Source organism: Equus quagga, chromosome 5 (assembly GCF_021613505.1).
Source record: "Equus quagga isolate Etosha38 chromosome 5, UCLA_HA_Equagga_1.0, whole genome shotgun sequence".
Lineage (NCBI taxonomy): Eukaryota > Metazoa > Chordata > Mammalia > Perissodactyla > Equidae > Equus > Equus quagga.
This window is the reverse complement of record NC_060271.1, coordinates 27,966,803-27,980,885: the sequence shown is the minus strand read 5'-3', so window position 1 is coordinate 27,980,885 and position 14,083 is coordinate 27,966,803. Positions and strand designations below refer to the sequence as shown.

The following is a 14,083-nucleotide window of genomic DNA, read 5'->3' as shown; positions in this document are numbered from 1 at the left end:
TTGGGGATGTGCATGGGGGCACCGGTGCCTGGGAGGTGGAACCTTTTGCTGCTCTGGGAGGCGTGTGGTTTGGACAAACAAGGAACAGCAAAAGGGCACTGGAGACAGAAGAGGCTGCAGTCACCACTGTGACAGGACCCAGGATAGTGTCAGTTCTGTCAGTCATTGATTCTAGTGGAGGCACGATAAACAGGACAAGTCAAACAAGTTTGCTTCACTGTGTGTTCAAAATGTGCACATTCTGATGAAAAGATTTAATGCCTATAGTACAAAGCAACTACCTCTTTCTGGAGGAATTAATTTGGGGGAAAATTTATAGTCTGCCATGTATCCGACAGTGCTAAGGGCTAAAAGAAATGTAAAGGAGGGAAGGGGACAGGGACACTGTGAGTGTGTTGTGGGTGGGAGTTGCAATTTTACATAGAATGGCAGGGGAAGGCCTCCCTGAGAAACTGATACGCCCTAAGGAGGTCAGGGTGAGAGCCACGCAGATGCCCTGTATCCCAGACACCAAGTCAGCAGTGACTGGATGGAGAGCTTGTAGCCGCTCTAGAGGCCTGGAGACAAGGATGACACAGAGATGAGGCTTGGGAGCAGGGAGAGGCTCTGGAAAGGTGCTGCTGGTACTTTTCACATACAGAATGGTAGAGGCAGAAAGGATCTCCAAGGTCATTCAGTCTCGTGATTTCCAGACTTAAATTTCATGGGCCAGTAAAATGGCCAACATGGTTGCCAACTTTAACAGAAAGGGCATAAAACCTACCATTATCTTCATCATCTCAAAGGATATAATGGCCTCAGAAAAATTACCGTTCTTTTAATTGAAAACATTTAAACACACACATAAAAGTGAAATTATAATTTTTCTTAGAGAATATCAAGGGTTGAGAGCCCAGAGGGTGGGCTGAGTGCTCAATCCAGCCTCAGACATAGGTCCTAAGGGTTTCACTAAAATGTTTGCTACGTTTACTTTCCCACACTTCTTCCTGTCATATGTGGAGATTAGGCTCAGGAGAGATGCCATATGTGCCCAAACAGAAGATGTGTTTTAGGCAATTCCCCACTCTCCCCTGAGAAAATCCAAAAATACATGTTTTTAATTTTTTGGCTAAGCTCTCATCTATACTTTCCAGATGAAATTGTCAAATGATGGTAATATGTAATTAAATCCAAACAACGTATATAGTATACTACCTAAAAAGCTGTGGAATCCAGCAGTCACTTCATTTGTATATATAGTTTTAAAGTCTACAGAATCAAGAATTTTAAAATGATGAGCGACATTACTTGCAAATAGAAATTTCCTTTGAAGATTCCCATCAGGAAGTTTTAAATGTCAAGAAAACTGTTTTTAAAGAATAAAAAAACTTCCTGAATTACTAATTCTTACCTGCGAGCAAAAGATTTTTGAGACATGTACAGATGTTATACTTACCGGAGGGGGGAGATGGAAATGTCTCCTCTTTGGGCTTGAAAAGCAATCAGTACTCTAATACTTGTATTTATGACCAGGTAAGGACATAGCAACTAACAACTTTGCTTCACCTACAGTGTGGTTCAAAATGCGCACATTCTGATGAAAACAGTTAAAGCCTAGAATACAAGGCAACCACCTCTTTCTGGGGGAATTAATTTGGGGAGAAATTTATCTTACAGTCTGACATGTATAATACTCGGAAACTAAAACCGAATTCTAGTCTCCTTCATTGAAATAAAACGCAAAAGGATTCTTCTTGACTGTTTTCCAGACTAGTGAGGGACAGTCAGACCCAAATCTCAAGAAATGAAAGGAGGAAAAGTAGTTGATGGATGTGACATGAAATCAGGTCAAATCAAACAAGGTTTAATATCAATTTGTCAGTTTTATTGCTTTTGCATTTTAAGCTCAGCACAGCAAGGTATTGACTTCTCTAATAATTAAATTTCAGCACATTTGACAGCAAATGAAATCTATTATTCTAGACCTAAACTTTAGAAAGCAATATATTTTAGAAACAGTTGAGATAAACTTTCCCTTGCAAGTTAGTTTAAAATATCTTTTATTATCCCATGAACATTTATTTATACCAGATCCTTAGATTTTCTGTTTTTAATTTTTTGGTGAAATTAACGACCCAGCTACTGAAAGGGTGCCATCTTTCTAACGAGTTCTTCAGATTTTATATGGAGCCCTACTCAGCTGGGCAACTGGGCTGATCCTATTCAGAAAAGAGACAGGAGCAAACTGTATAGAAAATAAAAACTTTATTTTTTCAAGTTTATAAGATAGTTCCCATTACATACAACATTATGGTCAAGGACTCTACAGCCACGAATGCCCGCAGTCACATAAATATATCCAATCCAATCAATGCCTCTTCCTGCCAAATGAGGCATCTGAAGTCCAGAGGGTCACGTTTTGAGTAGACGTCGTCCTTAATGGGATGGCTCCTGTCAGTGCATTAGGAACTAGCCAAGGAGCCTTGCTTGCTGGAGCTATCTGACGAGAGGAGAGGAAGGGACAGAGGGCCTGCCGATCGGAGATGGGACAGAACTAGATTTTCTCTCGTCGTTTAAGGTATCTTAGAATCTCAGAATTCAGATTTGGCTTCTGTAGTATGAATATATGAGGAGTTCCAATTTTTAGATGAAAAAGGCAATCAATTTAGTGGTAAGAAATAGAAGCCTGCTTAATAGGGGCCCTGACTGCCCCTTTCTGCAGGAGCAAGGAGAGGAGGCTCATCACCCCTTGGCTTAGACCACTGCTCTCCCAGGAAAAGGAAGAACAGAATAAGGGCTCTGCCCCTATATTCCTCTTCCCCGTGGTTCAGTGGCACTGACAGCTATCAAGGTAGTGAACATCTAGAAGCTCTATATGGTGCAGCTGGAACTTGCCAATCAGATTCTACTTGGAACTTTAAAGCTGAGATGGTGTAAACTGCGAACAAGCTGGGGCACAAGTCTCCTGGGACACTAGCTTTGCCCCCCAACTTGAAGAGCAGAAGACAGGAAGACCCCAAACCAAATAACAGCCCAAATAGGCATCTAAAGCTGGAGCAGGCATCCATTCTCCTGGTCACCACCATCTGCCCCAGGGGTAGAGACAGGGTGATGCTAAGGCACAGTCAATTTTACATTCGAAAGTCAAGCCACCTCTTAAACCCAGGACACACCTGACAACTCCAGATCCTCTACTAGAGAGAGCTCTCACCATGCAATGTGCAGACCCATCTCATGGAACCCACAGTGCCCAGCGTGGGGAAGGACTCATCATGTGGCTAATTTGGGACTCTTTCTAGTAAAGACAGCTTTTCCGCTGATGAAAGGACCCAGAGTATCCTTTGGCCCTCAGCTTCCAACAGCTCTTGGTGCTGCCCACTTATTTTCCTTTCCAGATCTTTGTGCTGGGGAGGAGGAAAACAGGGTCAAAGAGGAACACTGTGTTCCCTGGACAATTCATTTTAGAAAGAGGAGCCAGGAAGCTCCCGCTTTCTGTCTGCCCTCTAAATGAGGGCAGTGACAATAAGAACAGAGGCTGCTCTGCTCAGAGAGCTTCCTCACCTCTCTTAGCCAATTTCAAGTTTCTTTTGCAAAGCTCAGGGCAGGAGAGAAAAGGCCATTGAAAAAGGAGTCCGCATCATATTCTAGGGATAAAGAGCTTCTCCCAAAGGGCAGGGAGAGAAGTGTGGGTGTGTGGGACCTGTGTGCATGATGGCAGTGCCACTCCACAGCCTCACAAGCCTGAAGCACAGCACCAACAGGGTGGCCCGTGTCCAGGGCAAGAAACCAAAAGCTATACTGCTAGCAGAGGGAGGGCTTGGGGCCTGGAAGAAAAGACCTAGCCTAGAGCCTTCTAAGATCAATTGTCAAGCAAGGCAGAGCAGCATCTGGGCAACTATGCTGAACACAGACCAGGGAGGGCTGGCCTCAGACTATATACCTCCATCCCCTCCCCGACCCCACCAATGGAAACAAGGCCAAAAAGACAGCTAAGCAATGAGCACTGACTTCAGCTCCTCTCCACAAACCTCTTCCCTAAAATTGTGAGTCATGAGGCACTTTCTCCTTCAGTTCTGGAGAAATGTGTATACCAGCCTTTCTCTGCTGCTATCTGGGTGACCTAGCATTGGGAGGAGTCTGGCTTCTGGTGCTGCAACGTCTCTGGAAATGGATATGCCAAATCTCTGGGGACAAGCAATTACAGCTGGGGCTGGCCAAGTGATGCCTCCTATTAAGGACCCAGACTGCATCTCTCTGAGATGCTTATATAATCACCTTTCTCTGTGCAGCCTGGGAGAGGCTGAACTTCCTCAGCTCTAGGGAAGTTTATCCTGCTTGAGCAGATGCCCACGTAGGTCTTGGAAGGATGAAGCATCGACAAACACAGCTGGGCTGTAAGGATGGGACCGGTGCCTGGCACCTGCCATTCTTCTCAGAGGCCAGGCAGAGAGAGATTCCTGCATTTGACCCAGGGTTAAGTTTTCAGGCGTGGAACAGGGGGTCCAATACCCTCATTTAAATCAGGAAGGTCTTTCTGGCCTTCTGGTTTCCCATTTTAGAATGGAATTTGAGAAGCAGAAAGGGTGTTCCACAGGAAAACTGGATTTTGATCACAGCAATCTCTTTAGTTTCAGAGATCTGGGTAAATATATGCCCAGAATACCCTTTATAGGCCTTTAGGACTTCAAAGGAAGTCAAATACATTGGTGGTTTTTGCCAAAATGTAGTTATGAGCCAATTCTTAGACCTGATTTAAATTCTTGGGTCCAAAGCCCAGGGGTGGCCAGAGCTGCACAGAGGTGATGTGAAGTACAGAGGGTAGGAAAGGGGCAAGAGCCTAGCACTGACGACTAAGGAGGCCGTAGGGGTGAGCATCTGCAGGAGGAAAAGGTGAAATCTTGTTTCAAGAGCCAAAGAAGCAGAAATTCGTAAGAAGCCTTAGTCCTTTCTCTCCACTTTGGAGGTAAGCCCCCTGGGACACAGTCTTCGAATGAAGAGACAAGCTGAAGGCTTACAATTTACTAAGAGGAGGAGTTTCTAGGGTTGTGCCATTTGGTTGAAGGGGAAGAGCGACTGGAAAGGGGACTAAGTCTTCTAGGATGGGAAACACCAAAGTCTAAAGTTAATCAGTGTCCAGTGCCCCGCAGTTCAGCAAACTAGGAGATGGAAGAATGGAAGAAAACCATCCTAGAGAGCAGACCACTGGAGCAGCTAAAGAGGTGCTACCGTCACAGAGAGGTATTTTAGATATTTCAATTACTATTTTCCAAGGAAAGTTTACACACCCCTTTCTTGCTAGAAAAAGAAAGGAGGGAAAAGCTGCTTCAGAGACCAGACCCTTGCCTATAAAAATAACATACACATTCACTGGGAATATGTCCTACAGCTAAGAAATTAGAAAGACTGCAAGAGATGTTATTAGAAAAGTCCGCCGCATTTATCTTATCACCACAAGTTAATAGCAGTTCTCAATCTGGTCATGGACTAAGAGTGCAACCGCCCCAAGAATTTCCTTTTCTTCATTTTTTGAAACAAAATAAAACAAAACAAAAAACAGAAGAATTCAAAGCACTGTAGCTGCAGTGAGTCTATGTTCTCTCTCAATCCAAATGTCTCCCGCTTTTGCACGAGGACGAACATGGGGCTGCAGCTCCTCTTAGCAAAAACAAGCTTTGTCCCTCGCAGCTGTTGGTTCGGATTGTGTTCTCGCCAGCATTCCATGGAGAAAGAGAAAGAGAGATTTCCCAGTTGGTTCCAGTCTCTAGCTCCCTTCAGGAGTGAAAAGGAGCTCATGGGGAAGCTCTTCATTCCAGTTCTTAGAGAAAATCAAGCTCCAAAGCCTGGTGGAGGGACACCAGGTCTCCATGGTTTGTGATTCTCCAGAAAGGCATGTTGTGCTGGAAGAGAGGGGGACAGCTGGTTAACCCAACTTCTTTTGGGAGCTTATATTTACCCATACCCCTTCCTCTAGACTTCTCCCCAACGTACTTGGTAACCCTCTCTGCTCCTGGCTACCTCATAGGGCTGTCAAAGGGATAAATTAAGTTTTATATATAAGGACTCTGTACACTATAGGACACTTTATAAATTTGAGAGATTTTTTTAGATTTCAGTGGTAACTCTTGCTTTTATGAGATGTATCTTGTTCCAGCTACTACAGAGAATCTTTGGGATCAAATAAAATGACCCACACAAGAAATTAGTAATATAATATTATGTTTTCTTACAGATGGTCAATTTCCTCTAAGTTTCAGAGCTACAAGGCCCAAATCTTGTCCACGACCAAGATGCAGAACATACAGATCTGGGAAATGATAACCCTATTTATTATGTGGTCAGAATCACATCCAGAATACTGTGCTGTTCTGGAAGCTGTATTTTAAATAATGGCTTTGAAAAGTTCAAGTGTTGGAAATCATGTTCTATGAAGCTGAAGGAGATTAGCTTTACTGATGTCTTGCTCAAATTGGTTGCAAGTTACCCAGAATACTAAAGTCCTAGAACAGTTCTTTTGGCAGGTAGCTCAGTGTTTTTTCAAGCCTATTGCTCAAACATAATATTTAAAGAGCTTTTAATATACAGAATGGGAAGCAGACTTGTTATGTTATGCTCAGGAGTGCCAGACTAGGACGAGGATGTGAAAATTAGAGACAGAAATTTTAGTTCAATGGAAGGAGGCACATCCTAACAGCTTGGATTGACCCCACAAGAGAACAGGATACATGGGACGCAGTCTCCTATCCTTGAGTATATTCAAGCAAGGACTAGAAAGTCTTGTGTCAAAGAGGCTGCAGAAAAGATCCCTCACAGCATAGAGGTTGAATTGGATAGAGCTCTAAGGTATTTTCCAATGGAGATATGATTTCCAGTGGTAGACGATTACAAGCATCAGCTTAGAGACACCAATTCTACTAATGACTTGAATTGTTCTTTATCTCTCCCACTCCCTTCTTCTTCAGACCAAGAAGCACTAATGCCTACATCCACTGATGTCTTCTCCAGAGGGCCAACAAGCACTTTAGAATCAAAGCTTCAGAGATAACATGTAAAAAAAAAAAAAAAAAAATACAGGTCCTTGAATTGCTACATAAAGTGCCAAATGAAAAAATGAAAAATGAGGTAATAATACCACCTGATTACCAATCTCATAGTTCATTAATAGTTGCTGAAAGTTTGTATGTTAACTGGATGAAGAGAATCGGGATAGGTGGTCCTAGTTGCCAACTCATTGCCTTCACATCCAAGAAATAAGAGAGGCTGGAAAAACTGGGGTAAAGAGGAAAAGAACTTCTGAAGGTCCATTTGCAGATGAGGAAACTTGAAGAAGATAAGTAAATTGTCCAAAGTCACACAGCTAGTAAATGGATGAGATCTGAACCCGTCTGATTTTAGATTCCATAGCCAAGAGTCTTTCATCTACTGTTTCCTGTATTAAGAAGGGATGACCTGGAGTTGGGACCTGCATAGTGAGGAAGCTAACATCAGAACAATCTTTCCAGGGCTCAGAAGCAAGGACTTTCTCTAAGCAACTCCCAATTGACTATACTGGACTTTGAGAATCAGAAGCCTGGAAAATCAGAAAGATTTACCTTTTTATAGTCAAGTCTCATGCTCTTGAGAAGGTATTGCCCTCTAAGATGAAGATGGAAGATGGGGCCCACATTAGGTTTAATGATGGGGGTCTCTGTAGCAGGGCTGAAAGATTTTCAGATTTTTGAGAGGCAGGGAGGAGGGAAAAGGGGAGGACCTAACAACTTATAAGGAAAACTCCATTTGGGGAAAAAAATGACCCTCTTTCTCTTCTTTAAAGAAAAATGGGAGTGGAAGAAGAAGAAGAGAAAACACTGCAAAGGCACAACAGATTGCTAAGATTTCTGAGTTTTACCATTTTTCTAACTGCTCCATGCATTCCTACATAGACTATTTTCTTTACCATGGTTACCTGTTTGGCTGCAATTTCTTCATCTCGTCCATCTCCAATCACTACATATGTGACTTTCTTTCCAAATCTTGACACAATTCTCTCAAAGCAGCTCTCCTTACCTGATGAGAAAAAGAAATTTCCTATTAGTACATTCCTCCCCATCTTTTTTTCAACACCAAAGAAAAGGGCTGCTCCAAGACTGACCTGCCTATGCTTAGACAAAATAAGTTGCAGTTCATGTAATCTGCTTGGCGGGGAGTAGGGCTGGCAGCTAGAGATCCAGTAGGCCCCCTGCCCAAAGAATGTGAAATTGTGCCGTCAAAACAACACCACCAGACTTTTTAAGCATAGTGCTTTCTAAGTTATTTTAATGTTCTCATCGAAGGTAAAGTCCCTAAGATCTTAGCGTGGGAGAATTTTCACAAACGGGAGGCTAAGGCAGTGTGAAAGCTGCGCACACCGCCTCCCTCTTCCATTCTCCTGTACTTTACAGCTTACGAAGCAGTTTTCAAGTTATTCTTTCATTTAATTCTCAAAATAATCCAGCGAGATGGTACCATTCCCTATTTTACAGATGAAAATGGGGCCCAAGGGATTAGTGACTTGCCCCACATCACAAACAAGCTAGTGGCTAGACTTTGGGTTCCTGATTCCAAGTCTAGGTTCTGGCCATTGTGCCATGATGAAAGGATGATTTCTGAGGGAGAACTATTTTAGTGTAGGAAAGAGAAGTGAAAGCATAAGACCCTGATTTCTTGTTAGTAATAAGTAATAGGCAAACAGCCACTTCCCTCTAACTCTTCATTTTCCAGAAATGGTCCTAGGCATGGGCCTTATGTCTTTCAGCAGGGGAGGAGCCCCAGAGTACTCAAGAATATAGCAGCAACATTTGTCACATCCAGAATTTCCTCATTATTGTCTATTGTAACTACAACTGAGATAATCTATCACTGAAATTAAATGGATGATTTAAATCCACTGCAGGGGCCGGCCCGGTGGCACAGCAGTTAAGTTCGCACACTCTGCTTCTCGGCGGCCCGGGGTTCACCAGTTCAGATCCCGGGTGCAGACATGGCACTACCTGGCAAAAGCCATGCTTTGGTAGGCGTCCCACGTATAAAGTAGAGGAAGATGGACATGGATGTTAGCTCAGGGCCAGTCTTCCTCAGCAAAAAGAGGAGGATTGGCAGTAGTTAGCTCAGGGCGAATCTTCCTCAAAAAAATAAAAATAAATAAAATAAATAAATCCACTGCAGACAGCTCTGAGTATCTATCTGATCTATGTGGCAGGGTATCAAAATTCAAATCCCATCTGGAAACAACACCTAAAACATACACAGATGATATTGCTGTAGGAAAAGACACTTTATTTGCACAAGCAAACAAAAAGGAAATTATTTCCCTTGCTCTTTCTTCACCGACTCTTTATACTTTATTCCCCTGCTTCTGCCACCTTCTTCAGTTAAGCAAGGTCCTAACTCTGCTTCCTTCTTCATCCTGATCCATTAACCTTCGCATCCTTTCTTCTTGCCAGATCCAGAGACTGAGCACTAGAGTTCCTGTGTGAATGAGAAAAAAGTGCCTCCTCCTCCTCCAGGCACTTGAATGCCATCTGCTGGAAAACTGTTGTAATAAATACACAAATCTAAGATGACTACATCATAATTGACAAGAACCTACACATCCATACTCAGAAGTCCTGCCTGGCACATCTAAGCAACTGCAAGTCTTGGACATCCCTAGCCCAAGTGACACCTCAAACCAGATGAACTAGTCACCTGGACGAGACTCTAGTCCACTTTGGGCTTCAGTCTCCCACTTAAAATACAAGGTTTGGCTTAGGTGAACTTAAGTCCCTTTCAGTGCTAACATTTTACAATAGCACTGTCATGACTTACATTCTTACCAGGCATTCAACTGATGTTTGCAGAATGAATGCATATTAATCTCACAAATGATTCAGTAGATGACTGTAGTCCCTGTCTTGAGGCTGAATTCAAACATTAAATAATTCAACTAATAATGAATTCTTATTTTGTTATGTTCAAAGTGTTTAAGAGTTCTTTGTCTAATTCCATTCCAACCACTACATCCTTACAACCTAAGCCAACCTCTGCTAGACCCACAGTCAATTTATCATCTGCCTATAGAAAAAAAAAAAAGTCAGATTTTAGACTTTTTCCTAAGACCCAACAAGGCGAATGTCTCATATTTAGAGGACAAGGACATAGAGATGTTTTCATGGCCTAACATGTAATGATCAAGGATAAAATACACTTAGGAATGTCTCCTCTGAAAGGATTAAGAGACTGAGAGAGTTATTAACAGCTCAAAGCAAAGAAGCAGCTACATGAAAAAATGACTCTAATACAGTTGGTAAATATATTTCCTCCATTTTACACTCTCAAAACAATCCTGGAGATGAGCTTTCATGTTCAGGAGGATAAGGCCAACGACTAGTCAGCTTACCAAATGTCAAACAATTGAATCTACAACTGCAAAACCAACCAAGCCTTTGGAGAGCATTAGGTTCCTGGGTTTCCCCTACCAAACACATTTTCAGAAATGATTTTGAGAATTCTCTTTAAAGTCCAAGATCACCACAATTCTGAAATCATTTCAGAGAAGCTGAACAAATATTTCCTCTCCTTGCTCCCATTTCACAGTTCTGTGAAGAAAAGCCTCAAGCCTCTCACTGGCTACTATGGTGCCAGGTACCACCATAGCTTCGCAAATTAGCTCTGGATATAAATGAGGCTGAGGAAAATTACCAAATAAGCACACACAGTGTCAGAGGGAATAAAATCATCACCATTAGTTTGATGAGGCTTTGGGTGCCAGGACTCAGTATAACAAGCCCTACAGAAAATCTACCTTTCAGGTGTGGGGAGGCTTAGTGAGTGCTCTGGGTTCTTGTGAAATGCACAGTAAAGCAGTGGCAGCAATAGCAAAATCTGAAAGGGGGGGAGGGGACACATTAGATATATTCCTCCCCTAAATCTCTTGTAAATGAAATAATTCAACATACAAAAAAGGGAGAGTAATAAAAATAAATGCCTGTATTCCTACCACCAACCCAGCTTTGTCAAATCTCAACACTTTGTAGTTGCTTTAGATAAAAAAATATATGAATGAGATATTACAGATTTATTTGAAGCTTCCTATGTACCCCCTACCTGACGTTATGCTTCTCCTCTCCTTTTTCTTTGTGAGTATATATTCATAAACAATATATGGTATTGTTGTGAACATTTTTAACCTTTATATAAATGTTATATACTGTATATATCTATCTGCAATGTGTTTTTTGTGTTCAACATTGTTTTTCATATTAATCCTTATGGATAGATGTAATTTTAGTTCATTCACTTTTAACTGCTATATGGTACTCCATTGTGTGAACAGATCCATTGATCCATTTTCTGTTCACAGGTTGTTTCCAATTATTTTCTATTAGGAGCAATATGGCATCAAAAAAATCCTTATATATGTCTCTTTGTGCACATGAGAATTACTCAAGGGCAGAGGCTGGCAAACTTTTCTGTGAAGAGTCAGACATTACATATTTCAGGCTTTGCAGGCCACATGATCTTTGATGCAACTATTCAACTCTGCTACTGTAGTGTGAAAGTAGCTATGGAAACAACTGGGCATGGCTGTTTTGATAAAACTTTACAAAAACAAGCAGTGGGCAGAATTTCGCACATGGGTTATAGTCTGCAGATCCCTGCACTAAAGTATGTATATCTAAAAGTGGAATTGCTTGATCGTACGGTTATGCACCCCTCAAACTTGACTAGACATTGACATACTGTTCTCCAAAAAGAGTTATATCTATTTTTAATACTATGTGCAGAATAAGTGTTCCCATTTCCTTGATAAAGTTTGGCACTATCAGATTTAAATTTGTCAATCTAATAAACGGGAATTGCATCACATTTTAAATTGCATTTCCATAATTTGCAGATCCTTAATTGATGAGGTTAAGGAACTTATCATATGTTTACTGACAATTTGGGTTTCCTTTTCTGCAAACTGGCTGTTTCAAGGTTTCTGCCTACTTTTCTATTACCTGGTTTGTTGCTTATTGATTTGCAGGAGTTCTTTATAGATTCTGTGTAGTAATTAACAAGTAAATGTGTTGCAAATATCTTCTCCCAGTCTGTGGCTTGTCTTGTCACTTTATGTCATCTTTCATTGTATATAGAATTGAAAGCTTCATGCAAACAAAATGATCATTTTTTGTTCTTTTTGTACTATTTTGGGGGTCTTTTAAATGAGATCCTTCCCTACCTTAAGGTCATACACATACTATTCTTTATTTTCTTCTAAAAATATTTGCTTTTTGTGCTAAGTTTTTTTATCCACCTGGAATTTATTTTTGCCAACAGTGTAAAGAAGGAATACAATCCTGCTTTTTTCCCCATATGGATAACCCAATTATCCTAGCACCAGTGATTGGAGGTAAGTTCCAAGAGGACAAAGGATTTTGTCACTGCTATATTCCCAGTGCCTTGGCAATGTCTGACACATAGCAGGCACCATTATCATCTTTCCTCATCTAGTGGGTCATTTCCATATGCATATAAACTTGTTAAAATTTTTCTTATGTTTGAAAATCCACTAAAGCCAATATACCCCTCCAGTTACCGCCTCATTTCTTGCTTCTTCACAACAGGACTCTTCTCAAGTATTGTCATATAGTTGCCTTCTCCAGCTCCTCTCTTCTCATTCTCTCTGAAACCCATTCCAATTAGGGTTTCATGCCCATCACTTCACTCAAACTGCATGTCAAAATTATTAATGGCTTCCATGTAGCTGAAGACATTCAATTATTAATGGCCTCCATGTAGCTGAAGACATTCAATCTCCAGGTCTTATGTGACCCATCAGCAACATCTGATAGAGCTGATCAATTTCCCTTCCATCATCTTTCAAGACACCATTCTCCCTATTTTCTTCCTACCTCATATACCTTTCCTTCTGACACTTTTGCTGATTCCATCTTAAGATCCAAACATTTAAATATTAGAGGGCCCCGGGGCTTAGTTCTTAGACCTCTATTCTTCTTCATCTGCACTCATTCCTATGATCCTATTCCTAAGATCACATGTACACAAAGAACTCCCAATTACTAATCTCCAGCCAGTACCTCTCCTTAGACTTCCAGAATCAGATATCCAATTGCCTACTTGATATTTCCACTTGGCTGTCTAATAATTATTTCAAAGTTAATGTCCAAAACTAAACTCATAATCTTTCTACCATAGCCTTCACCATCTCAGTAAATGACATCTTCACCCTTTCAGTTGCTTAGGCCAAAATCCTTGGAGTCACCCTTTACTTCTTTTTCTTTCACACCCCACATCCAAACTATCAGCAAATCCTGTCAGCTCTGCCTTCTTAATATATCCAGTAACTGATGACTTCTCAAACTCCATTGCTACTACCATGGTTCAACGCCACCTGTGGATTATTACAATAATCTCCTAACTTGACTTCCAGCTATCCTCCTCAAGACTCTACATAGCAGCCTGACTGATCTGTTTAATGTGTAAGTCAGATCTTGTCACTTCTGCTCAAAACCTTAAAATAGCATCTCAGCAGAATAAAAGTCAAAGTCTTTAGGATAATCTCTAAGGGCCTGTAGTACCTCCTCACCCTCTCCTTTGAGCTCTGTGACTTCATTTCTCAACATTCTTCCCCCCTGGCTCTTCCCTGAACATGCCTCCAACCTTGCCCACTTATTGTTCCCTGTCCTTGGCATGTTCCTTCCCCCTGTAAATGCTACTGGCTAACTCCCTCACCTCCTTTAGGTCTTTGCTTAAAAGAGAGCTTTTCATTGATGCCTTCCCTAACTACCCTATTTAAAACACGGCCTTCTCTCCCTGATTGATTTTTATCCACAGCATTTATCACCATCTGACATAGTTTGTTTTACTTACTTCCTTGTTTACTGACTGTTTTCACCCACAAGGGGAAAGAATTTTTGTCATTTTTGATCACTGCTGTATCCCCAGTACCTAGAAAAATGCCTTGCACATAAAAGGTGACCAACAAACATTTGGTGAATGAAGAAAAATAAATGTAAATAGGACTTGGTAGGCTTGTAACTTCCATAGATCTTGGGGTATAAAAAAAATCAAACCTATTTTTTATGGAGAAAGCTGATCAATAGGC

At 41.3% G+C, this 14,083-nt stretch overlaps 1 protein-coding gene across 9 annotated transcripts in view; it reads right to left on the bottom strand.

The window, feature by feature from the left end:
- Positions 1–5,392: 5,392 nt before the first annotated feature.
- EYA3 (EYA transcriptional coactivator and phosphatase 3) overlaps positions 5,393–14,083 on the bottom strand; it is a 97,866-nt gene continuing 89,175 nt past the window's right edge. For all 9 annotated transcript variants that reach the window (XM_046661155.1, XM_046661148.1, XM_046661154.1 and 6 more), the window contains 2 exons: positions 7,922–8,022; positions 5,393–5,876 (listed from right to left, as the gene is read on the bottom strand). In XM_046661155.1, coding sequence (XP_046517111.1) covers positions 5,796–5,876; positions 7,922–8,022 — 182 coding nt within the window. In that variant the 3' untranslated portion in view covers positions 5,393–5,795. The remainder of the gene's footprint in view (positions 5,877–7,921; positions 8,023–14,083) is intronic.